The sequence below is a fragment of the Astatotilapia calliptera genome, chromosome 15 (assembly GCF_964374335.1).
Source record: "Astatotilapia calliptera chromosome 15, fAstCal68.1, whole genome shotgun sequence".
Classification (NCBI taxonomy): domain Eukaryota; kingdom Metazoa; phylum Chordata; class Actinopteri; order Cichliformes; family Cichlidae; genus Astatotilapia; species Astatotilapia calliptera.
This window is the reverse complement of record NC_137436.1, coordinates 24,199,425-24,225,605: the sequence shown is the minus strand read 5'-3', so window position 1 is coordinate 24,225,605 and position 26,181 is coordinate 24,199,425. Positions and strand designations below refer to the sequence as shown.

The 26,181-nt window shown below is 41.3% G+C and overlaps 2 protein-coding genes across 3 annotated transcripts in view; one reads left to right on the top strand and one right to left on the bottom strand.

Moving 5' to 3' along the window:
• Nucleotides 1-23,354, top strand: part of xrn2 (5'-3' exoribonuclease 2) — a 44,119-nt gene extending 20,765 nt beyond the window's left edge. The window contains exons 24-31 of the mRNA XM_026143308.2: nt 1,993-2,072; nt 2,202-2,258; nt 3,598-3,666; nt 4,777-4,905; nt 7,680-7,798; nt 18,535-18,595; nt 21,197-21,401; nt 22,976-23,354. Coding sequence (XP_025999093.2) covers nt 1,993-2,072; nt 2,202-2,258; nt 3,598-3,666; nt 4,777-4,905; nt 7,680-7,798; nt 18,535-18,595; nt 21,197-21,401; nt 22,976-23,038 — 783 coding nt within the window. The 3' untranslated portion in view covers nt 23,039-23,354. The remainder of the gene's footprint in view (nt 1-1,992; nt 2,073-2,201; nt 2,259-3,597; nt 3,667-4,776; nt 4,906-7,679; nt 7,799-18,534; nt 18,596-21,196; nt 21,402-22,975) is intronic.
• A 256-nt stretch (nt 23,355-23,610) lies between these two features.
• Nucleotides 23,611-25,965, bottom strand: nkx2.4b (NK2 homeobox 4b). 2 transcript variants are annotated; one of them, XM_080290156.1, is made up of 3 exons: nt 25,627-25,907; nt 25,285-25,497; nt 23,611-24,787 (listed from the first exon to the last, which is right to left on the bottom strand). In XM_080290156.1, the coding sequence occupies exons 1-3, from the start codon at nt 25,781-25,783 to the stop codon at nt 24,126-24,128; spliced, it is 1,032 nt and encodes a 343-aa protein (XP_080146282.1). In that variant the 5' UTR covers nt 25,784-25,907; the 3' UTR covers nt 23,611-24,125. The 2 variants fall into 2 exon arrangements, with proteins under 2 accessions (XP_080146282.1, XP_025999076.1); XM_026143291.2 differs by having other exon boundaries at nt 25,285-25,965.
• Between the last annotated feature and the right edge of the window lie 216 nt (nt 25,966-26,181).

Below are 26,181 nucleotides of genomic sequence, written 5' to 3'. Positions count from 1 at the left end.
CAAATCAATCAATCAAAACTTTATTTATTTACCTCTTTTCATACAATAAAGATTCAACTCAAAGTGCTGTACACATTAAAAACGGAAAATAAACAAAAATACACACATGCATCTCCTTGACTACACCCTCTCATCACCCCTCCATCCCTGCAGCATGACCTATACATGGATATAGACACCCAGACATCATACAGAAACACTGGAGCTAAAAAAAATAAATAAATGAAAGCTAAACATAAAGGCAGGTAATGTGAAAGAATAGAGACATAATTATAATAAAAGAGGAAACGTGAACAAATAATGCAGTGAAAATGTGTCAGTAAATAAATGAAAAGTTAAATAAAATAAATTAATAAAAAACCTTAACTTTAACTTCAATTCAAAGGAAACTCTTAGCTCAGTGTTATCGTGACACACACACACACAACCCTGTTCAGCTATCTTAGTGAGGACCTTCATTGACATAATGGTTTTCCTAGCCCCTTACCCTAACCATTAAAAATGAAAATGAATGCCTAACCCTAAACCTAACCATAACCCAATTGTAACTCTGACACTAAAACCACATTTTGAGCCTCAAAGAGGCCTTTAAACTTGTGAGGACGGGTGAGTGTGTCAGTCACAGGGATCAGATACAGTATATGCGAAGAGGACCATGGAGGAAGAGGAGCAGATAAGTTCAACAGCAATTTCACGGCCCCTAGGACCGTGCAATAAAAACTTCTATGAAAGTCAACTAAATGAAACTTTTTTTTGCAGATTTCGGTCCTCACAAAGATAGCTAGACAGGAACACACACAGAGTCAGCTGGTTTGCGTCTGTAATAACAGTCTTCTTCTTCTGCGACTCAAACTTTGATATGCTGCCGCGTCACTGTGCTGCAGATGTGCGTTGAAGCTGTGCAGGTGTCGCCCGCTTTGAGTTTAGTCTCACTGATTATGCATTTGCAAACCGAAGCAATCGATGCGTAGACTTGCTGGGTAAATACTTCTTAATGAGTGCATCTGAACAGTCAAGCAAGCTTCTGTGTGCTTTGCTTTCAGCGATGAAATGAATTTGATGCGAAGGAAAATTAGTTCATCTAGAGGATTCAGAGTTTCAGAGGCCTCGCAGTCTGACTGAAAGAATAATGCAGGTTTTATTTATCGCTGCGTTCCACGAGAGAAAAGCCTTCACCTCAGAGGACCCTCTTCTCCTGCAGTTACATGAACTTGAACTTTTACGTAGCCCGTCTAGACGACAGGTACAGATTTGATAAATAAATAAAACTGTCAGATGAGGATGAGATGAACTACTGAAAAACATTTGACAAAAACCTCCTGTGCAGACATGCAGTTTATAAGGAAAAATCTTCCCACCTGACCATCGCAGTTTTGGCCACAAAAATTCCTTTTTTTTTTTCTTTTTCTTTTTCTTTTTCTTTTTTTTTTCTTTTTTTTTTTTTTTTTGAGGGTCCATTTTAAAATTCCATTATCTATAAAACTACTTCAAGTAGGTCCTTCACATTTTTAGGGTAAATTTCTGGTACTATGGCTTTGAGTGTGGACTCAAGTCAACATAGAATGTGGATATTTGGATGTGTGATCTCTAACGGCAGATTTGGAGACCCGTAGAAAGCAGTTTTTCAGGTAGAGGACTGACGTTTTATTTGCTGCTGCTCATATACAAGGCAGGTGACACTAGTTTAGAATATGTGTAATGTATTCACAGAGTCATAGTACCAGATATTTACCCTCAAGAATTTATTTGGAGCTCAAATATTTTCTAGATGATGGTATTTTAAAACAACTTCTTTAAAAAGATGCTATAGAATTTTTGCTAGCAGGACAAACACAACTTGAAGTAATTGTCTGCGCTTTAGATGGTTTAGTTTTTTTTTTTCTTCTTTTATGTCCATGACCTAAGAAGATCAGAGGAAGCATAATAATAGAGTGTTGCTGCATTAAACCATCATTTGTTTGTGGATACAAACTGCAGCTTTATCTCCATCAGGACACTGAGATCCCTGCAGAGCTGTGCCATGGAATCCAAGGTAGACTAAATCTCGATGACGACCCTATTCTACCAGATAAGTAAGGAACACCGACTTTATTTTCATTTCTCTGCCTCTTGTGCCATGTTGCCACCGCTCTAAGCCAACGGAAGACGAGCTGGGTAAATGTGACATCTGCCTCATGTATTTGTTTGTGGTTATCCTGCAGTACGGTGAGGTCGCCTGTTCCAATGCTGCGAGATATTTCACAGAACACTGCAATCGGGTAAGTCAACACAAACATTTTTTGTAGCATTGATATTTACTGTACATGTTGGGAAGACTCATTGGATTTAACTTAAAATTCCACCAACAATGACGATGATGTCAAGTATGGCTGGAGGCGAACAAAGAACAGGAAACGCCTTTACAATTGCAGTAAAATGTTCAGATTTGTGTAATTTTTTTTTTTACATATTTCTTGGTGAAAGTTCACACATGAGGTGTCTTTAATTATTCATGGTCATGTCGTTTTTTTTCCTGTTTAATCCCTTTGTATAAAAATTCCACTACTATACTTATAAAAAGCAAAAACCTTCCCTGATTTGAATTTGGCTGATGTCCGCTTCAGGCTTGTCTGCTTGTGCCCTTCTGGACTGTATCAGACATTCCTGCTGTTTTTATTTTTCTTTCTTTTCTCCACTTCCCTCTCTGAAAGTCCAATTCTGCATCTGCAGTGCATGCCGATCTTTATGGTATCAAAGCCACAACCCTTTAATTAAGTTTTACTGAAAAAAGGGAAGTCATATTGAGACAAATGGAGTAAACATGTGCAGCATAGGAATAGAGCAAATATTTGTCTATTACAATGCATTGGAATTGGGCATCCCTGATAATCTGATACGTAAAAAGGAAGGTCCTGGTCTCACTGCTGACTTTCTGACCTTATGCATTTCCTTTGGGCTTCAACACCACTGACTCGTCCACTGAAAACTGCCATTTGGAGTCAAAGTTGGAGGCCAGATTCTCATCAGCAGTGGTGAAATCTTTTGGAAACAAGAGTTGATATCTGTTGTCTACAAGTAGCCCAAATTGGATGACCTGAAAAATTTAGATGAGAAAATATTTTATTTTTTTAAAATCTGTTTTGAGTTGAATCCCAACTTTAACACAGATGTCGCACAAAAAAACATGACAAACTGTTGCATCCACTTCCAAAAATAAGCTAAAAAAGCTGATTCTGATGGACGTTATGACAGACCATCCCAGATTAGTCTTTTTTTTTCTTATCGCTTTTATTACAAGCTTCACTGACGTCGTCATGTTTCCATTGGTGCTCAAAGCTGTTTGACAGCACATAGTTTTGAGCTGTGTACGCACCATCCCCCCTTTCATTACTGTAATATGAGCCATTCTTCAAGGATGAAAAGACATTTGGGCACGTGTTGAAAATGACTGAGCGAAGGAGGTTAAGAAGAAAATGACAACATTTGAACCATCATGGTCTCAGGATCTCTGTGTTGAGGCGCAGATTTATTTTGCTTCTCTGAAATTCTTGCTTTAAAGTATGAGCTAATGGAACTCTTGTTGTGGTCAGTTGCAAATGATTTTCATTTTCTTTCCAGAGTGAAGTTCAAGGATCCCCAGTATCCAGATGGCTTTGTGTTCAAGGCAGTCCTCCTGCCTGGAGCAAAGTGAGGATTTTTCTGCATTTATCTCATGAATTCCTGGTTGAACATTAAAGGCTTTATTCATTTCAGGTGCAGAAATCGTTTTTTCATTTGCCCTTGTAATTCCTAAAGAATACAGCATTCATATATTTTTCTTATTGTAACAATTCCATGAAAAGACCAAGTACGCGTTGATTCATTTCTCAATAGGTTGTGAATGTCTGATTTGTCTCAGGCTCTCAGCATCCTTTAGGTCCGTTTGTTCCTAGAAATTATATAAATCGTTACAACATGTTGTGGCTCTGTTTGCAGAAAGGCAGTTAGTTTATGGAAAAAAGATTTCAGAGCACCGTTAATATATAACCGTAAAAAAAAACTTCCAAGTTGGGTTTATGATGTGAATCCCCAGTTTCAAGGCTTATTCAGTACAGAATTGGCCTAGTCAGTGTCTTCATATTAAAGGAAGCTCCTGGAAGAAAGCGGGCAGATGTTAACACTGCAGAAAACGATGGAGAAAAGACACAATGATGTTGCAGGACTCGACTGTGCAAGTGCTTTGAGACCTTTGACACTGGGCACCGGAGCTGATCTTGCTCAATCAGCGTATACCAGAGTGATGCAGGAAGTCAGAGTCAGGAAGAACACAGAGGCTGTTTTAAAAAGTAAAAAAAAAAAAAAAAACCTTTGCAGACTAAATCCTCCACTACTGAAGTTCTCCGGCATGACTTGAAACTGTGAAAATGAGAGAGCAACACTGTGTCACAGACACAGATTCATCCACTTTTGTCAACAAGAGCAGTAAAAAAGTGTATTTTCAGCTGTGACAGAGGCGGTAAACTCAGGTGGAGTAAAGGAGAAAAAAAATGGGTTTTTTTGTTTCTGGAAAATACAGAACTGCACTAAGATCACAATCACAAAGTTTGTGGGTAAAAATACAAGACCTTCATCAAATACGAGTCCTCCTACAATTCACTGGCAGTATTTCAGTGGTGTTGAGACCTGGATTATTATTTTTTTTCTAAAAAGGCGTCACTGATAGATTTGAGGGTTTCAGGTAAACACGATGGCACCCTTCCCCCTCTCATATATGTCAATAAAAGGAAACCTTTTTCACATCATAATACTGTCTTTCAGGATTCCCAGTAAGGTTCTGAAACCCGAGGACTGGGTGAGAGGCAATGGGCAATCTTGGAGGCCTCAGCTGGGTTTCAACCCAAACAGGCAGCAGGCTCACCTGGACCAGTCTGGCTTCAGGGCTCTGGGGTATGTTCATATTTACATTTTTAATATAATCAATGTTAAAACCAGTAAAAAAAAAAAAAAAGTAGAACATTCCTGTTTTCCTGAATTTCGAGTGAAAATGGTTCAGACTCTTTCCATTCTCGCATTCACCTCAGTCAGGCAAATCAGGACTGCTGTTGGGTCGTTTGTTCACACTTCCTAACAGGCCCCGGTTAGTCCAGAAATCGGTAGGTGTGAGGACAACAGTTGTACAGTGCTGCATTCCTTATTCATATATGATGAGAATCTCAGTCAGGATAATGGAGGCCCTCTACACTCCAAGGATACATCTCCCCAGACCACAGACCCACTGCCAAACTGGTCATTCTGGGGGATGTTGCGGCTGGTATAATGTTCACAATGGCATCTCCCGGCTTTTTCACACGTGTTACGTGTGTTCATTGTGAACTTGCTCTCATTTACAAAGAGAATGGGGCAGTAGTGGTGGACCTGTCCGTTATGCTACCCTCAGGGAGTCTGTTCCTGGCCGCCATGTTGCAGGGCTCTTCCTGTTCCTCCGTACAGAGACGAGCAAGATATAGTCCTGCTCTCCTGATATTTCCTTCCCACTTTTGAGACTGTGCTGAGAGACACAGCAAACCTGGAGCTGGACTGTCTGTGCGACCTGAATGAGCCTGAATTCTCCCAGCACTGATGAGGACATTAGCAAAAAGCAAATTGGAGAAAAATGGGTCAGGAGAGATGAGGAGAGAGCAATGGTTTAGCTGGAGTTACAGGTTTTGTATTATACTGTGATGACAGGGTTTTTGTTTTGTTTTTTTACAAGCAGTGCATAACCATATCTCTGTTACAGAGTATTTTTCCATGCTTTTATTTTGAACAGCAAACAGTGATGCCTTTTTAATAGAACTTTGCATCCTGAAACTTTTTTCATGGGTCATCGGTGGTTTGATCAACTTCGGTAAATACACCTGTCTCTGAAGCTCCTCGCTCTGTGTGATGAGATCATTTTAAAGCATCCAAGTCTGTCTGCCGTGACTCAGTACAGTAGTTTTAAGTATTTTTAAAAACAAAGATGTATTTAAATGTTTACTGCCTCCCCCCCACAGTGGCCCCCATTAACCAGCCATCCTTGATTATGATCTAAGCTCTCTTCTCCACACATTGATATTATCATTAAGGAAATGTGAATAATTGAACATCTGGCACGGCCCGACTGTGGGAATTAATTATGCACAGATTTGAAGAAACATAATATATTCCTTTTTCCCCCCCCCCCTTTTTTTCCCCCTGCTAAAGTAAGTCATTAATTCAGTGATTCAGGCCGTTATGTGCCTTGATGGCACCACACGGGCAGGTGCTCACAGGATGGCGAGCAGGAAAACCTGAAGGAAATGAATTTTTTTTATTGCTTTGATTTTTAAATTGTGCAGTTATGGGTGTGTGTTCAGTTTAGGAAGAGGTCAGAGGTCATATGACATTTCTGGTAGGACACAGGCTCTTGTGTGGAAAAAGGCCGGGCAGAATAGTTCACTGAATCATTTAACCCTTATGTGTTAAGTGCTTTGGTTTGGTTTGTTTTTTGCCTTTTTGTGGATGTGCAGGGAGTAAAGATAATTTTACCACCATGAGACGACATTGTCCATCCAGCTATCAACCAGTCAATCAATCAGTCAATCCTGCTTTTAATGCCTTTCATGCTTCCTTGTGTTTTCCTTTTTCCTGTGATCCTGAAATTGTTCCCCCTCCAACATTGGGGATGATTCCTGAATCATTTTCAGGGTTTTAAGGTATCAGCTTATTACAGTATGAAGTGATGGCATGTGCCTGATTCTACATTGCCTTATTGATTAATTGATCAGTCAACTCATTTTCTTTTTTAAACAGTTAAAGGAACAGTAGGTTTGCAAAATACAACAACAACCTCACCAAATGCCACAACTGTCACACTGACTCATCAAAACTGGACAACAGAAAACTGGGGGGGGGAAAAAGTTGCCTGGTCTGATGAGTCTCGATTTCTCCTGCCACATTCAGATAGGGACATCAGAATTTGGCATAAACAGCATGAAAGCATGGGTCCATCCTGCCTGGTATCAACAGGGCAGACTGCTGCTGGTGTAATGGTATGAGGAATTTATTGGTACAGCAAAGCCGGGCCCCTTAGTACAAAAGCATTTAAATGCCCAGCCTGAATCTGTGTTGTTGCTCAGCATGTTCATCCCTTTATGACCAGATGAATGAATCGGTCACCAGATCTCAGGTCGATAGAGCACCTTTGGGATGCGTTGGAACAGCAGATTGATATCATGGATGTGCAGCCGACAGATGTTCAGTAACTGTTCGATGCTGTCATTTTAATATGGACCAAAACCTCTGAGCAACGTTTTCGGCACCTTGTTGAATCTGTGCCACAAAGAACTAAGATGGTTCTGACAGCAAAAGGGGATCCAACCTGGTACTATGAAAAGTGTGCCCAGGTAGGGTGGAAAGTTTAAAAGTAATTCAATGTTACTCTGGCATTTGCTCTTCTCTTCTATCTTCTATCCTGCATTTAAATAAAAAAACCGTGTTATCAAACATAATTGATGAGTAATGCTAAGACTAAAAAGCTGAAACCAGCAATCTTCTTCCTTTGTTTTATATTCAGCATATTCAGACCATTTTTACCCACTTCAGTCTCCAGACACTGCCCAGACATTAGGGTTAATACCGGGTGTGTGTAAAGGTTACAATGGAACTTTCTTTATTTCTAAATTAGTTTTTAACATCATAGCTTCTTCTTCTCTCTTCAGCCACAATCTGAACAGAAGCCAACAAGGTGGAGGACAATACAGCAGCACTCCACCGCCAAGCAGCTACAACCAAGGAGGCTACCGACCTTCACACAGCGGTGGCCACCAGTCTTTTCAACGTAAGACACACACACAAACACACACTGATGTAATGCAAGGCCTTATTTTTGCCCTACTCAGTGTTTAACCGAACATAAAAAAAGAATCCACAATGAATTTTACAGAAACAAGGGTTGGCGCATTAGCAACCCCACCAGCAAACATCCATTTAACTTTGTCTCACAGTTTTTGTCAAAGCCTCACAAGTTTGAAAACCGCAGCCCTAACCTTAAGCCCCCTGAATCATCTTTAAAGCCCCCTCGAATGGCCACTATCTTAAAAAAAAAATATCCTCAATATGAAGATGGAACATTTCTGGTTCATAAATAGTTCACAAAATTCAGTTTGATTCAGAATGATGTATTTAAGGCTGTTTGCATCAATATAAAAGCAAATAAAATTATAGATGAACGTTTAATTAAAATTTATTCCATACCGGGGAGCCAAATAGACTCTCATTTTATAATTTAACAATCCAAGGCCTCAAAAAAGCAACTGTGTAGGCAGACGAAAGAGCCAGTCCTGCAGTAAGAGTCCTCTTTTAAGTAAAACACAGTGTGAGATGCATTACACTCAAGACTCTTAACGTGTTCATGGATTGGGGACATGCTGTTTCATAGTCCAGCACTTCTGCTTCGTCCTGTCCTATCCTGTTACCATTAATTTGATCTTCTTAAAAAAATAATAATTACAATATTTTAGACTTAGAAATAAAGACAAAAATCTTCATGGCACTTTTTTTCTTTATTAAAATTCTCGAAAAATCCAAAGCATCCTGGAAAGTTTGGTCAAATGTGACTTTACCAAAGGAATAAAGTGATTTTAGTAATTTAAAAGTGACCTTTGAGCATTTAAAAAATTTCAGTCTTTATTTTCATTTTTTAGATTAATTTTAGATTTTGGATTCATTCTGATTAAGAAAGTGCAAATATTTTTCAAATGTAGTTTTTTAAAAACGTTTCTTTATCCCTTCTCTACACAAATAAACAACAGTTTTCTAATCTAAAAATTAAAAGTATGTACATCTGAGTTTACCACACTGAGAGTAAATCTGACAACACACTCAGATCAAAGTTTGGTCAAAAGTAAGTGGACCTCATCAAACTGCTGCTGTAAGGTCACTGATGAGCGTTTGAAATTGGGTGAATTGTTGAGTTTGCTGCTGTAACCTTGAGCTCAAAAAATCGATTGAGATGTTTTGCTTTAATGCACCCCCCACCAACAGTACCTGCTCCATTAAATTCAGTAAACCTTCTTTTGGCGTTCCTCTCTGGAATGCTCTTTTTCTTTGCACATTCCGACGGCCTTGCTTTTCATGACAGAGCGTAAAGCTTTCATCACGAGGCTTTGACATTCACCTGTTATTCTAAACATTTTTATCCCTTTAGCAGAGACGAAGAAAAGCTAAAATATTCAGCAAAAGGTAAAATGCCTCTTCAGGTGGATCTCAAAGAACTGTAGTCATGTTAAAAAGGAAGTGTGACCTCTTTAAGTTGTAAGATTTTACATATCCAGTCTGTTAAATATATCATACGTCTCATCTGTAGACCTTAGATGAACAACAGCACATGACAGAAGCAGTGTGTTTGAATCTTAGCAGAGTGATCTGAACAAAAAACAAGACTTATGGTCTGTCCTTTGGCCTGCAAATACCTCACAGCAGCTGTCAGCACAGAGGTGTTGATTCGGGCACCTTGCAGTCATTGAGGCGACTTTGAACTCCTCTGTATACCAAAGTATTTTAGAGTCAAATGTGAGGCCATCTGCCTGACAGCTGAAGCTTGGTCAGAACTAGGTCGAGCACTAAGTGTTTCTACAAGCTGCTTAATCATGGGGTGGAATTCGTCTTTCACAGACTGCTTCTGCATTTTGGTTTAGTTGTTAAGTGAAAAACAGTGTTAATCTGATGATGTATTGATGATCTTTGTTATGAATTTTGATACATTAAACCATAGAAGTGGAAGAAGTTGTACTTTCTTTTTCCCATTATTATCCATTTTATGCCAGGCACGATTGGCTGTGATATTTTCTAGGTCAGCTGGTGGTTGGTTCTTTCTTTGGTTTTGAGCCTTCTTTAAGTAACTTTTTCTTCTTCAAGTAACGTCTCTGACTATCTTTGATCGCCATCATTATAAATGGTTGTCCCTCAAAGTGGATTAAATGTGTGTATGAAGCCATTTTGAATTTCTTTTTTCAACTGGCAGAAGAAGGCGGCGACTGCTGCAGTGAACCATTCATGTCACGATTATTTAAGCAATTTATTGGTTATTTGTACCAAATGGCACAAAAAGGAGGAAGATGCATCTTTTCTAGGTTGTTTTTGAGCGAATCAGCTGTGAATAAAAAAAGTAATTGATCTTAAAAATGACGTCTTAATTTTCCACCGATGGACTGATGTAGTTACTGACTAATCAGGTCACATCTGGAACGGACACCGTTGCCATTTCACTCTGAGGAAATTGGGCGCTGCAGCTGCCAAACGGAGACACAAATAATTGTGTTATATGATTATGTTCATCACATGCAGTTGAACAGCTCGTCACATATGGAGGCAGAATCCGTCTCCCAGCTCCTAATCACGGTCTGTGCTCGGCCTCGGCCCTGGCCCCACGGTCCTCTGCCAGCTCTCCTCCAGTTTGACTTTGATGTGCCAATTTGCAAGTAGATGAATAATCTCATCTGCCCACTGATGGCGTGCGGGGGAGTCTCGGCTATTCTGGTGGCACTTGATGCAAATGGGGGGCTTTTGGCTCCTCCGGATTGCGGCAGCACCTCCCTTGGCCTCTGCTGCTCGTTCTTAGTGTTAAACTTGCCAATTAGCAGCCCGGGATGTTCACCACCCCCAGCTCTATATTTGTCCTATCATTCACAGAGAAATTATTTTAATAAAAGGGAATCATTTTAAATCCTGCTCGTCCGGTTCTGGTGACACAGGATGATTTTTATTGTATCAGCTTGAAGTACCTGAAATAGAAATATGTCATTGACAAAGGTAGCATTTATATTTTATTCGATTTTCTTTTTCCTCCTGAAGTTTTAAAGCTTTTCTGTGCTCAGTTTTGATTTAATGCGGGTGTGTTAATCTCGGTTTCACTAAAGACCAATCTGCAAATGTACTGCTCATTTTAAAAAAAAAAAAAGGGTGAAAAAAAGTTAATGGCACACTCAATCATGGTATCACACAGAGTCAGCTAAACTTCAGGGGGGTATCGATATGTCACGTTATGAAACACAAACCATTGTGAATTTATTTCACCTTCTTTGGCCCCATTGCAGTGAAATTCTGTGTCCTGCTCACTGCTGGTGGTGTGACACGGTATCTGCAGCCCAAGCAGGTTGCACAGGGACTCCAGCTTCTCCAGGATGGGGGTGCATCCTTAAATGCTATTTGTGAAGGTTTGCTGTGTCTGTCAGCACAGCCTCAAGAATATGAGGAGATACTAGGAAAGTGGGCATTACATGATGAGAGCTGGACAGGGCTGTAGGAGAGCATCAACCCAGCAGGAGGACCAATATCTGCTCCTTTGTGGAAGGAGGAGCAGAGGAACACTGTCAGAGCTCTACAAAATGACTTCCAGCATGTTTCTGACAAAACTGTCAGAGTCAGACTCCTTGAGTGAGGCACCAGGGCCTCACATCCTTTAGTGGGACCGACACCCGGAGCCCAGCACCGTGGAGCTCAATTGGCATTTGCTCAAGAACACCAGAAAAGGGCAGATTCACCGATGGCGCCTAGAGCCGGTTCACACCGAGCACATGTCACAAATGCCACACTGTCTGCAGACGTTTTGATATCTGTGGTAATGCGTCAGATTGACCCCGTCCCTGACCGCAGAGATCTAAGTTGCAACACCGAATTGCCAGAGTTCATTCTTGAAGGACTTTGACACGATTTCATATGTGTGCCAATGTGTAGCTGATATTCTTTGAAAACAGAGGTTGACTGACTGTGAGTGGATAGACGATCTTCTGGTTATGTTCCATTTAGATGTTTTCAGTCCCTTGCCTCAGGTGAAATTGGCTGCCTTCAGTGTTAGCTCACCTTTTGTGCTATTCTGTGTTGACTGGCTTGCTTATATCTAGACCTGCAACGTTTATTGAGCGCCTGAAGTGATTCCAGCATAAAATGTGCTCTGAGTTTCATCTCAAAATAAGATTTGTATATAAAGCGTGGATTTTTTTTTCTTTCATAAGAGGTGATTAAATTATTTGTTCATCTCTTCTGATTCTTTTTAACTTTTATGGTAAAAACTGAACATGGTCCAGTTCTAATATCAGCGACTCGTGGAATGTGATTATCCACACAAGTAGGCCTTATTCTGCAGCAGGAGGCCAGAGGCTTGCTTTTGTCCTGGTAACGCTTTCTCAGGACCAATCCTCTGCTCGCCCAGTAATCACTGCAGGCTTTGCTGGGCTTTTGTGTGGTGGCTTTGCTTGGTTGCTGATTAGTGTTGTGGGAGACCGGGGGCCGATAATGAGACTGTCGAGTGGCTCCGCTGGACACTGGCCCCCTCTGATAAAAGCATCCGGGAGGCTCCAGTGCCATTGGGTGTGTGATGCGCTCTGAAGAGGGTTGAAACCAAAGTTAACTTGCCCCTTTGACGACGTGGCTACCTCCTGTGGTGATGTGTCAACACACAGCCTCTGAAACATGCTTCTGGGCTTTGTGTGCCACAGCCAAACCAGCTGGTGTTTAATAACCAGCCAGGGGAGTCTCTGCTGGTGGCCATTATTGTCTTGACATGCAGTGACACCAAATTTTAACCAGAGCAGCAAAGTAACTGTTTGATCCAGCAGCCACAGTGGCCGATAAGCCTCCCAAAGTCCACTTCAGAGTAGCAGCTACACATAATGGCTGCTCACACAGGCTGGTGGATCGACTTTAATAACATAAAGTCATTGGATTTTATGTGGCCTCGAGTATTTTTGTTCTTTATGTTTCTCTAAAGGTTTTCGAGTTGTGGTGGAGAACATTTTTATGTAAACAAAATTATTATTATTATTATTATTATTATTATTATTATTAATGAAGATTAGCTTTATGTCCACTTTAAAGTAAACTCTGTAACCTCAGAAATGGCCCAGATGCTAAATTGTCATTAAGGTTATTGTCAGGTGAATTCTGTGGTACATGTGATAGATGGCAACTTCATACTGATGGTTTGAGACCTGATGGTAATGAAGAACTCTCTGAACTTGCATTGTTTCTAATGGCCAGCTGGGGCGACTCCTGTGGCTGGGAAAAGACTCAAGGTAGTCTATTGGGAAAATAGCCCCAGGCTTTTTTAAATCACCATTACACTTTCGATGTCTGCAAATCCACTATGGTCTGCTTGGGTCCCAGTGACGTAATTTGCCATCTGGTGGTTAGCATGAGAGTTCATCATGACGTTCATGTTCTTGCCTGTTTTTTGTGACCACATGAAGCTCCCAGGCTTCTGACTTCAAGCAGACTTTAAAGACATATAACAAGAACGACTGCTCAGCCGTCCAGAGTCAGAACCTGCCCCCCGTGATGGAAACGGCTGTTTTTCTCAAAAATACATTTACTCCTTATTGAGTAAGTTATTCCTTGTAAGCACGAACTATAATAAAAAAGAACCCACTGAGGTTGCAGAGGCTGTGTGACATAGCCAGAGCAACCGGTGGTACAATCGTGACACAAAAAGAAGGACTTAAAACAAACTAGTGAAAATCACATATCCTAAACAGACAAAATAAAAAAACAGATCATTTGAAGTTCATCTACTCATGTAGTAGTAAGCTAATGGTATGATTGCAGTTCTGGCTGGATTTTAACCAGAGCGTCACAAATCTGCTTGAAACTGTCAGTAACAAGTTTTACTCAAATTTTTCTACCAGTTATTTTGGGCTTGACAAATTAGTGCAGATTTTGGTGGATAATGTATGATTTACATATTTAAATATAACATTTTGTGGCATCTTTCCTTGACGTATTGGTGAATGTATAAATTACCAGGTCCTCGTGATTCTGCATGTATGTCTGTCCCAGTAAAATGCTCTTATTCTGATTCCAGCCATGTCGCAGTCATTTGTCTTTTTTTCTTCTGAAATTACCTCTCGGTTTGTGGAGCAGCAGCAGGAGCAGGTCGCTAAAGTTTTGTCCAACTAATAGAAAAGTTACTGTCCTCCTTCTGGGATCTGAGTCAACTAGTCGCTGAACTAATTGAAGCGGTGTGGAGAGAGACGTTTGGTTGTTTAGCGCGCTTGTAATCCCTGCATTAATACAGTGGACGCAGCGCGTTTTAAGGATTTAAAGCGTAATCCTTTGTTGGCTTTTGTCCGGCACAGACTGGAAGTCTATACACTTTCAGATCATTGTTAATTAAGGAGATTGACAGGTGTCCACTTGTAATTCTCTCTTTTGAATCATCGCTGGTGATGGGGGGGGAGGCCAGAGGGTTGTGGAGTTATAATTGGAGCCCAACTGGGTGGTCCACTTAAAGTTTGTTGGTGGAGGAGATAATCAAACATGAAAACTGAATGACAAAAACAAAATAAGAATGTGTCAGCAGCAGTCTGCCTGCTTGCTGCTAATTGTGTGTTTTACTGCTTTTTGCTGTGGTCAGCAGAGAACGGCTGCAGGATTTCCCACTTGCCTTTAGTTGATCAGGTGATTCTGATTAATTTGTTTGTTTTTTATCTGCATCAGTTGGCTGGAGATCTTATCAGCATCCCAAACTCAGGATTTCTATCTGATTGCCAGACGTCCCCCAGTATTGTCAGGCAGGTTTTATTTATTCTACTAATCCAACAGGAAGTTTTCAGTGGCCGATTATTGTCCTGTTGTGATCCTAAAGTGGGTACTAACATGTCTGGAGTTCAAATTAGTGTCATTTTAAACATTTGAGGTGCTTTGAAGTTAAAATTTAAACACAATAATTAAAACTAGCAAAAAGAGTCTGGTTTGGTGCTGCTCAGAGCTTTGCAGACCCACATCTATATGTTGGAAAAATATGTGCAGAAGATGGTAACGCCAGCTACTCGCATGTAGCTTTGCCCCAGTGCAGTGTCATAATCTTTTTTGCAATGTTTGATTTTTGAGTGTTTTCCTCTTTGTCTTTATAGAATAGAATAGAATTCAACTTTATTGTCATTGCACATGCACAGGTACAGGGCAACGAAATGCAGTTTGCATCCATCCAGAAGTGCTTTAGTGATATAGATATATTACAATATATATTAGCAATAATATAGATATGTGAGTATATTACAGAAATGGGTCTATTATGGTATGTTATAATGTACACGGTATGAAGTATGTTGTGAATATTCTATAACTATAAGTATGTACAGGCTGTAGTGAGTACAAGCTATGTACAGGATATGAACAGGATATAAATATGAAAAACTATACAGAATATGAAATAAATAACTTTACAGAATCTGGGATATACAGCTATACAGAAATGGGAACTATGCAAGTTGTAAACAGTTGTAGGATTAAAGATTATCGAATGTACAGAATGATTATTTACACAGAGCTATACAGTAGTGCAGTTAAGATAAGTGAGGGTGTAGATAGTTTCTACAGAGGCTATATAAAGTGCTAGTGGTTGTGAGTGGTGGTTCAGTCCATGTTATTATTGTGTTTGAGGGTACAGTTGTCCATTGTGGGTGTGTGTATGTTCAGTCCATGAGTTTAACGTGGGTCAGATGTCAGGAGGCAGAGTTCAGGAGTCTGACAGCTGTGGGGAAGAAGCTGTTCCGGTACCTGGTGGTCTTAGTCCGGAGGCTCCTGTGGCGCCTCTCAGAGGGCAGGAGGGTGAAGAGTCCATGTGATGGGTGACTGGGGTCTTTGATGATTTTCCCAGCCCTTTTCAGACACCGCTTCCTGTAGATGTCTTTTATGGCAGGAAGTGGTGCTCCGGCGATGCGCTGGGCAGTTTTCACGACCCTCTGCAACGCCTTCCGGTCCGAGGCAGAGCAGTTCCCGTACCAGACTGTTATACAGTTGGTCAGGATGCTCTCGATGGTGCAGCGATAGGAGTTCACCAGGATGTCTGAGGACAGGTGGTTCTTCCTCAGAGTCCTCAAGAAGAAGAGGCGCTGGTGAGCCTTCTTGACCAGCTTGGAGCAGTTGGTCGTCCAGGTGAGATCCTCGGAGATGTGGACTCCCAGGAACTTGAAGCTGCTCACACGCTCCACAGCCGTCCCCTTAATGTGGATGGGTGGATGTGGGTCAGCATTCCTCCTGTAGTCCACGATGAGCTCCTTGGTCTTCTCGGTGTTAAGCAGCAGGTTGTTTCTGTCGCACCACTCAGCCAGACGATCCACCTCCTCCCTGTAGGCGGCCTCATCGTTGTCACTGATGAGGCCAATCACCGTGGTGTCATCTGCAAACTTAATGATGGTGTTGGAACCATCAGCAGGTCTGCAGTCGTGGGTGAAGAGGGAGTAGAGGAAAGGGCTCATCACACAGCCTTGTGGTACACCGGTGTTCATTGTGATGGTAGATGAGCAGCGGTTATCCAGCCGGACATGTTGGGGGCGGTTGGTCAGGAAGTCGAGTAACCATTTGCAGATGAGGGAACTGATACCCAGGTCTGTCAGTTTCCTGATGAGTTGTGAGGGGTGGATTGTATTGAATGCTGATCTCCGCTGATTCACTTCTCCTGTATTTTTCAAGCCAACCTTTGAACCAATGACCGTGTCAATACTTTGAGGCTACATTCTCTTGGCTTTTTGAAGCCTCTCCATTGGCCTTATTCCCATAATTCCTCACTCTGTTTAGCCAAAGAGCTACAGAAACTGATGCTAATGTCCACGTAAGATTTTAAGTTAATCTCTCCATCACACTGTGATTGACTCGGCGGTGTTTTAAACTACATGCTGATGTCAGCATGTTAGTGTGGTCACAGTGACGGCACTATTGAATGCTGACATTGGCTAATTAGCATTAAAACTAAACCTATAGAAGATATTGGAGAGAATGCCTTCTGCTTATGAGACCTTATGACTGGACTTGGTCTTTCAGGTCATCTGAAAATTGAGGTCGACTTGTCATGTGGTTTGTATTGCTGAAAACTAATTTTAATAGGTTCACTTTTCCTTCATCTTTTTCGGTTGTCTTTGTTTACATCTTATATGTGTATAAAAGTGTGTTTGTTGGATGGTGTGACTCTGCGTCTGTATGCTGGAACATGTCTACTTAATGTGTGGTTTGAATCTAACTGTGAAGCCCTTTGTAAATGTGTTTACAAGTTGTTGTTGTTATGAATATTATTATTGCTATTGTTATCACTGTTATGTCGTAAACCAGAGAAACCTATTACTGTCTAGTTTGTTATATGTAACTTGTACCAAGAAGTGTAAAGAGGACTAAAGGAAAACAGTTTAAGACATAGTTGCCATCACACATTTTATTTCCTTTTAAATTAGCCTCAATAAAGCCCAAAAATGAAATGTACTGCTGTTAGGGGATAAACTGCATCACTTTCATAGCTCTGAGTGTTTCAGGGGTTCTACAGAGAAAACATGCACCAAAAATGTCAGGGTCCACCAACATCCTCCTCCAACAGATCCTCACTTTGCTCCTGGGATGTGTGAAGTATTACCAGTAGCTCAGGTTTTTGTCACCCACCAATGAGGTTTTAGCCAAATTCATATCAACAACGTTGTATCAAACCCATACGATTTTAAGTTTTAGCATCATTTATTCAAATGCAGTAGGTATTTTGTGCTGATTGCATGCTCAGAAAAACAGGAAGGCTTCTTTCAAACAAGGTTAACACAGGTTCGCCGTCTTTACGATGGAGACTGAGCATGTCAAATTATTAATGCAGGTGTTCGGTCTCATCACTGAGCCTGTTTATGAACAAATATTAATGCCCCCACTCTCATCTAATACCCACACTCTTCCACCCAGACACTCCTGCGAACTCATCCCAGTCCATAATTTTTTTTCTTTACTCCGACTTTAAAGCTTCCAGGTTTGTAAACGTGAGCCTCTGGGTCCTTTTTCACAGCACCCTTCACCCACCCCGGGGCTGAGCCACTCAGCAGGCCTGCCCCTATAAACAAACAGCCCCACGGCTCGCAGCTGGCCATCGCCTTGGCAACAGTGAATCTGGAAGAAGCCGTTCCCTTTTTTTAAATTTTTTTTTTTAAAGTGTGTCTTTGTGAAGGGCTTGCAGCGATGGAACCAGGGTACTTGAGGCGTCGACAATGCTGCCGGCTGAATGCTTATTTCATTTTCTGAACAAAAAATGCAAATGTGGTGCTCCCACTCCCTCCTCGCATGCGTCTCCCCGCTCCACTCTTCCAGAGCCCAGTGTGATTCGACGTTTGTAAAATCCTAATTTTATCATGGCAACTGATTCGTTCTGTGTGCAGGGCAGAAATGAAGGCGTTGGTGTTTTTTTTTTTTTCTTTTTTTGGTTAAATTCTGTTTCTTTATTTTGTTTTTTTAATCTCTGGGGATTAAGCAGGCATCAGGCGGGTTAATTAGTATCCACGTTTAATGTCAAAGCCTTCTGCGTTTGGCTTTTAAACAGTCAAACTGAAGGATTCTCTCAGGTTTCATAAGAGTTTAACTCAGTGAAAGTCGCCCGTTGATGTGAATCTGACACATTTTATCATTTAAACTGAATCACAAAAGCACACCAAACACCACCTCCTCGCTGCTTAGTTGTACGTTGAGTTAAAGGCCTTCAGATGCAGCTCACTGAAGCTCCGTGCTTCTTAAAAAGATTTGAGCAGAACCACTCACAAGCACGTCTTTTGTTCCCTGCAGATTCCAGGCAGAACAGTCTGATGGGAGCGCCTCCCTCCTTCCACCAGCCCCAGTTTCCAAGGTGAGTGTGCTCTTTGTGAACCTGCATTAACTGGTTTTCGTGGGAAGTAAAGTTCACACTTAACATGCTAACTTTACCTGTGTCGATGGATACGAGCAGCTTTTTGTGGTGGTTTGTCCTGGACTTTGTCCTCCACTCGTCTCTAATGCTCCTCAGATTTGTGTGTTTTATTGGTGTGAGTCATGTGTGAATTAAACATGTCCAGGCCTGTGTGGTCTCTACATTTCCAGCCTTTCCGCTCTGCCTTCCCTCCGTTGGGGGGCTCCGTCCGAATTAAGATTTTTTCTTGTCGCTCTAAAACAAATTTCTCTCGAGGAGGTTTGTGCAACTTAATGAGGCATCACTAATGCTGTTGGCGACCGCGGCGTTTCCCTGCGCCTCAGCCTGGCCCGCACAGACTGGCTATTGATTCTGGCTCCAGACCTCTCCAAAGTCCTAATCAGGTTCTCTCGTTCAACTTTTCAGGCCTATTGTGGCTCCGTGTCACCTCAGGTCAGTAGTTATTAGCGGCGACTGAAAACAGTTTCTTTAACTACTCAGGACAGGACCAAATGAAATGCAGGAGGAACTTGGAGAGAGGGGATTATGGATTCCAGCGCTCGGTTAAGTCCGCCGCTGGCCAGAGTGTGACATGGTTCAGTAATGAGGGATGGGGCTGCCGCTCTGTTTCTGCTCTCTTCATTGTTCGTCAGAAGAGACTTTAATATCGCCGCTGGATCGGCACATTGTCCGGTGGTCGTTTGGAGGGCCGCAGCGTACTGGCTCTGCACTCGGTCCCGCGGACGCAGCGCGGCCGCCTCAATTCAGGAGTGAGGGCGACTCGGGCCATATGGGAATATGGTTCATTTCATGTGCATCGATGCTAAGTCGTCTCTGAGGAGAGGCCGTTTTGACTCTTTGACAGCTCGATCCCTCGGTAAACTCGAGTCGATGGGGATTTTAAGGAGGCCACTTCAAAGCAGAATTGAAAACTGACTTTTTGGATCAGTCGGGTGGAAATTCTCCAAACATGAATTAATCTTAACTTCTTAAGTTTATGAAGTTGTTCAAAGCCAAATTATTTTTTTCTCCTTATTTTAATGAATAAAAGATTCAGACTGCTGCAAAGAATAAACAGGTTGTCCTTTTGTGGTTTTCATTTATTGCTTTAATCAAACAATGTGCAGATAAAACAGGTTCTCGATCAGTAAGTGAAAAATGGACTTAAATGTCCTGCTTCTCGTCTTTTTGTCTGCAGGTTCACACAAATACACGTTTACTAATAAAAGGTTTTAAACTGTTCAGAAGGTTTTGTCAGAATTTGAAGCCCACAGCGATGCTGCTTTTACTCCCTCCACACTTTTGTAAATTGTAAAGCCACTGCATCATTCAGCTATTTATGGAACAGGACGGCTCGGCGCTCTGATTCAGGAGGCCAAACCAGCAGGAAATTAGAGTCCGTGTTAACCCAGTGCACATACAGCGGTGACTGATTTTAGACTGCTGTAATTAGTGAGCGTAAGTGGACGGCTATCAGCCGAACAACTGAAAATAAGTCGTAATAATTCTGTGGATTCTTTTTTAATTTAACTCGTGATTTTAGGCTGTTTTGTTAATATGATATAAAACCCAGTGGTTGAAGCTCATGTAAAAAAAATAAAAATAAAAAATTCTTAAAAGTACTTTAAACACAGCACATCTTGAGTGTAAATACTATAATAAAATAGTATATTTTCGTTTATGTCTATCACACAACTTTGGTCGTAAATTTAATTTAATGTGGTATTAAAGGGTATTTAAATATTACGTTTACTGCTTTTTTGTTATGTAAAAACAAAAAACATAATGTGTTTAAAAGCCCCAAGAAAGGAAAGAAAACAATGAAAATGAGTGTTTAATTCGTTATGATTGCTTATTCTTGTCTAGTTAATGAGTTCAAATTCTTTTGTGTGACTTTACTATAATATTGAAGTTTGGGCTATTTAATATACAGGAAAATGTTACAAATGTTCCGCTGAAGGTGCCGAAAAAGAACAATTTCTGCTATGAAACTTGATTAATGAAGATCTTACAAATAAGGAAGTGGAGTGTTTGTTCACTGTATTCAAAAAGTTTTAAGAAAAACTCATTATTATTATTATTGTCATTATTATTGTTGTTATTATTATATTCTTTCCTTTTTGTCCAAATTAGGAAAAAAAAACTGTCTTATTAAACAAAAATGATATAAAATGTGTTAATAGGGATACACTGATCATGATATTGGTGATTTTTAAATTGTGATTAAATGTCATCTTCTCATGCCAAACATTCTGTTTATTTTAGTTTGACTCTTCATTATAACAAAAAACTGAACAATTGAAAGTTTTCCATCTCTTTCACGTCATTTTCAAAACTTTTTAAACTTTTAAAATTCCGAATGTAATTAAACCGTCAGGTGAATATTTCTGCCTTCCAACACTGGCTAGAGGCAGATATTTGGTTTATCGGTGCATCTGTGTTTTTAAAGGAGTCCTTATTGTTACCTGTGGGAAAGTATTTCTACATTTCTAACCTCAGGTGTCTCTTACTCATTGTGTTGGAGTTTTTAAAGTTTGACGTGCAGATTTGACGTGTCTCCAGGCAGCAGCAGCAGCAGTACAGGGGCGGGGGTCACGGCTGGGATCGGGCCATGCAGACGCAGCAGTCGGCGTATCAGCAAAACTGGAACCGTGGCGGAGGCTCGGGGCCGGGCAGCTACCAGCAGCAGCAGCAGCAGCAGCAGCACTACGATCGCCGTAGAGACGACTGGCACGATCGCGGAGATAACCGGGGGCAGCACCATCAGGTAAATGCGACGTTTCCACGCACACCAATTTGTTTACGACAAGTGGAGGGCAGGGCTAAAACTTCCATCTTCACTTGATTTTGGCTTGTTTTTATTTGGTAATGTTAAAGTGAGGCTTAAACTGTTTCTGGGCAGATCTGTGAAGCAGATGCAGAAGAAAGAGTCTGATTGGTTGTTGCTCAGTTGCTTCAGATTGAAATCAGGAATCTTTTTGCTCTTTGGGTCTGTTTTTTGTTTTTGTTTTTTTTGTTTTTTTTGTTTATTTTTTAAGGGTTTTTTTGTAAAATATTTAATTATAATTTGTATAACACTTTTAAGTATTTTAATTTTAATTATATATTTTTGAATTTTGAAATACTTCATATTACTGTTGGAGGTGTTTTTGTGCCTGATTCAGTGTTTTGAAAGAAAGTACTGTGTGAACTGTAAAACCCAGAAACACTCAAATATCAGCAGACAAAACATAAAAACTCAATACGAATTTATGAAAAGCTGAAACTTAAAGAATTAAGAAATTATCAAAATGCTTAATTTTATAGAGTGAAATTATTTTTTTCTAGAAATATTAATCATTCGGATTAACTGATCAGAATTTAACCAAATCAGAAATTTCAGAATTTCTGTTTTGGTAACTTTTGATTCTTATCAGACAATAAAAGTTTCTTTCTGAAGCATTTTAAGTGAACACTTAAGCAACTCTTCTCTGATTGGCCAACAGAGTTTGATAGAAATTCTAACCGGAAACTTTAAATAGTTTCAGTAAAGAGTTGTTTTTACAGTATAATAGTTTTATACATGTCAGCACGCTTTTATTCTGAAAGGAAAGCATGGAGACTGCAGAGTTTTCTGGCGTTCTTTTAAAACTAGAGCCAGAGAAAGTTCAGTGTGTAAAATTTGGAAAAGTAAAGAGAATTTTTTTGGCTCAGTTTATCTGTGGGTCTGATGTGTTAAAATATCAGATCACACACATTCCAACAAGTGTGCTGCGTTTTACTGAAAGTTATGGATTTATTTTTGTTATTTTTTTTAAACAGGAAGACTTTATTTATTTTATTTACTTTATTTATGTGTTAATCTAAATTATTTCCTCAGTTAAAAATTATTTCAGTGAGATTTCATTTGATTTTAGCGTTTAGTAAAACAAGAAAAAATGTGACAGATTGTTTAAATTCTTAAGCTTGTGGCCAAGACTTGCACTGCTCGTGCTAAATGGGTGGACTAATTAAGAATAAAACCCTCAGTGTCATCTTGTCTTTATATCAATATAACTTTAAAAAAAATCTGACCATCCACCATGTAGACTGTTTTAATACAAACAAAAAACAATTAAATTTTTACAGAGAAAATCTTTGTATTAACCAGTTTTTATGTTGTTCTATTATATGCTATACTTTTATTGTGAAGCACTTTGGGATATTTACCAGTGAAAAGTGTTCTGTGAATACATTTTACTTACTTAAATCTTTTAATACTGTTTTAATAGTGTTGTGCTTGTTAAAGTTATTCCTTTGACTTGATGCATATTTATTGTTGTAAAGCTGTAATCTTATTTTAAACCTCTGTCTCTATTTCAGGGCTACAGCTCCGGCAGAGGTTACCCTCTCCCTCCTCCATCCAGAAGATACAACTGGAACTAAACTCTTAATGATGTTGGGATTTTATGGAATGGGGAACTGTTTTTAGGGGAACAATGTCAACATCTAGCTTTTTTTTTTTTTGTCCACATTTCATATTATTGTCTTGTACAAGGATTTTTTTTCCTTTATTGTAATTCTTTGGGGGAAAAAAGTGTGTTATGTAATCTCTGATTTTTATGATGAAGCCTCTTAAACTTGTAAAATACAAGTGAGTGAAGGACAAAGTGTCCCGCTGTGATTATTTTTGAGAGGAACCTCTCCAACTTGGCTCATGTATTTCAAAAGTGAAAATAAATTCTTCTCAGTGATGTTGGTATATTTGTCTGAGCAGAAATCCCTTTTTTCACGAGTTAAAAATAATAAATAAACCCATTTAAATTTAGTTTGAATATTGAAGTCACTTATTTAAAAAAAAAAAAAAACATAACTGACCTATGGTAGATTTTTGGTGAATATTTTGGGATATTTAAAGGTGGACATTTGATAGAAATCCGTTCCATGTCCAAGTAAATGCTGTCCTGTTGGTAATTAGAGCTGTATTGATGGAAATGCGTTAGAAAAATAAAAAGGTCCAAAATGAAAATATGATTTATTCAATACTGTAAACAAACGAAAATCAGCTTTAACAAAGGATCTCTGATGACTTGCCTCAGTTCGGTTTTTGTCTTTATGAGCTGCTTCTATTGCTCCACTTTGTTGAACCTGCAATAATTTAATTTGTTCTGGAAATGAAAAAAAAAAAAACGTGAGAGGCGCCGGAAGCTGTGCCTCATCCTGAAGCTCCTTAAATTAAAGTTTCTCTGTGTTCAGCCTCAGTCACGTCTGGCAAATACAAAAAGAAGAGAGAGAAAAGACTTAAATGTTTCGTTTAGAAACGGGAAAAGAAAACGCGCCATCATCAAGAGTCAGCGCGAGCCCGAGGCTCGAATTTACAGTTTGAGTTGTGCACTTTTTATTGCTCAAAGCCGCCTTTGAGTCACTGCGTGTGCAGAAGGAGCCGAACCTTTACGCACGGAAGGAAAACAAAAAGATTGGCGCGTGTCCTGCAGAAAACTCCACTCGGAATGATGCCCTCCTCTCGGCATCACTACCAAGTTCTGCCGTACAGTAAGTTGGAGCCGATCATGCTGTTGGTGTACTCAATAAGCGCCGCGTCCGTCTGCGTCATGTTGATCTGCCCGTGCAGTCCCAGCGGCGGGCTGGGGGACAAATCCTCCAGCTCCTCAGTGGAGGACAGCTGGTTCACCTGCGGCTGCTGCGCGCTCTCCGCCATGGCATCCCCCACGCTGCTCTGCCTGTTCCCGCTGTGGTTCGACCCACTCGAGTCGGTCCGGCAGCCCTTAGAGTTCTTGGAGAGGACCGGGGACACAGACGAAGCCCTGCGTGTTGCTCCGCACAAGCCGCCGCCACCGCCTCCTCCACCGCCTTCCTGCTGGAGCTGTTGCGCGGCCTTGTCCTTGGCCTGCCGCTTCAGCTTATAGCGGTGGTTCTGGAACCAGATCTTCACCTGGTTCGGGGTGAGGTGGATGAGTCCGGCCAGGTGCTCTCTCTCCGGGGCAGACAGGTACTTCTGCTGCTTAAAGCGTCGCTCCAGCTCATACACCTGCGCCTGCGAGAAGAGCACGCGTCGCTTCCTGCGCGGTGCCGCGTGCAGCGTCACCATAGACTTGGCGGTGGAGTCCATCCCGGCCAGACTGCCCACCATCCCGGGCATATTCATCCCCGCGGAGGGGCCCATGAATCTGGAAACTTTGAGAAATCACAATCAGAGTTTGGCTTTAAAAACAAAGAATAATAATAATTAACTAAACTAGTTTAGAGAGGAAAAGTGAAAACGGTAGAAAAAATTTAAAATGTTAAATTACCCCAAAGTCTTCTGTAAAAATAGGAAAAGTTTGTTGTTGTTGTTCTTCTTCAATAATGAATCATATTGTAAGATTTTAATCTTTTAAACCAGACCGACAGGTGCGAGAGTCTAATAGGATAAATCAGTGAGTTAACTTTAAAAGATCAAACATGTTGACGTTAATTTAAAGACATTAAAATGCAGTTAATCCGGATTCAATTTGTTTAGGAGCAACAAACAAACGTTTCATAAAACATAAATCTTTTTAAATCCTTCATATCGTTTGGAAGAGGAAGCCGGATTATTGTAACATGTCTAATAATCATAATAAAGTGACTTAACTCTAACAATCGCTTCAGTCTAACTCAGGCTCGTCTCTCCGGGCCGGGGACGCTCTTACTTGTCGGGTATCGGGGCTCCGGGTTGCTGTACCACGCCGCCGCTGCCGCCCCTCCGCCTCTCACCGTCTCCTGGTAGGACGGCAGGTCTCCGACGTTCCCGATGCCGCCGTTGCAGAACCCTCCGACGGCTCCGGAGAACTGCGGTACCCCGTGGGGCACGTGGTAGGGCCCGCCGGGAGCCAGAGCGGCTGCTGCTGCTGCGCTGGCCGAGCCTGATGAAGAGGAGGAGGAGGAGGATGAAGAAGAGGACGAGGACAGGTGGTGGTGGTGGTGATGATGGTGATGGTGGTGGAGGTGAGGCGGCTGCTGCTGATGGTGCGCCTGCTGCTGATGCTGCATACCGGGCTGCGAGACCTGCGGCTGCCGGTAGGCTCCCAGCGGGGATCCGAGGCTCCCCGCTGCGGGGTCCATCACTCCGAACCTGCGGTAGCTGTCCTCCATCGGGCTCAAGATGTCTGTGACTGAGAAGGGAGTGGAGTGCTTTGGGCTCAAGGACATGGTGCGGCCACCCCGTGCCCTCCTGCTGTGTGCGGCTGGATGTGCTCGGTTCTCTCTGGCGGCTCTCTGCCTGCGTCCCCCTCCCTCCCACCGGCTTCTTGCTTCTTCTGTGTCGCTGGGAAAAAGTCCAGCTGATCGGCAGCAGGAGGAGACCAGTTGCCCTTATCCCGCTGGACCCACATGGAGGGGCGGAGCGACGCGGACACAGCAGCCAACAATGGTAATTGACATTAGAGGTAAGCAGAGAAAATGGTTCAGACCTGCTGCTGCTGCGGATTCTGTTTCCGAGGCTGGATAGAGTCAAAGCCCAAATTCCTCCAAACATCAAAATCATCACCTGATTTACCACGGCACATATTTACCCGGAGAAGAAGAAGAAAAAGAGCGGCCACCTGTCA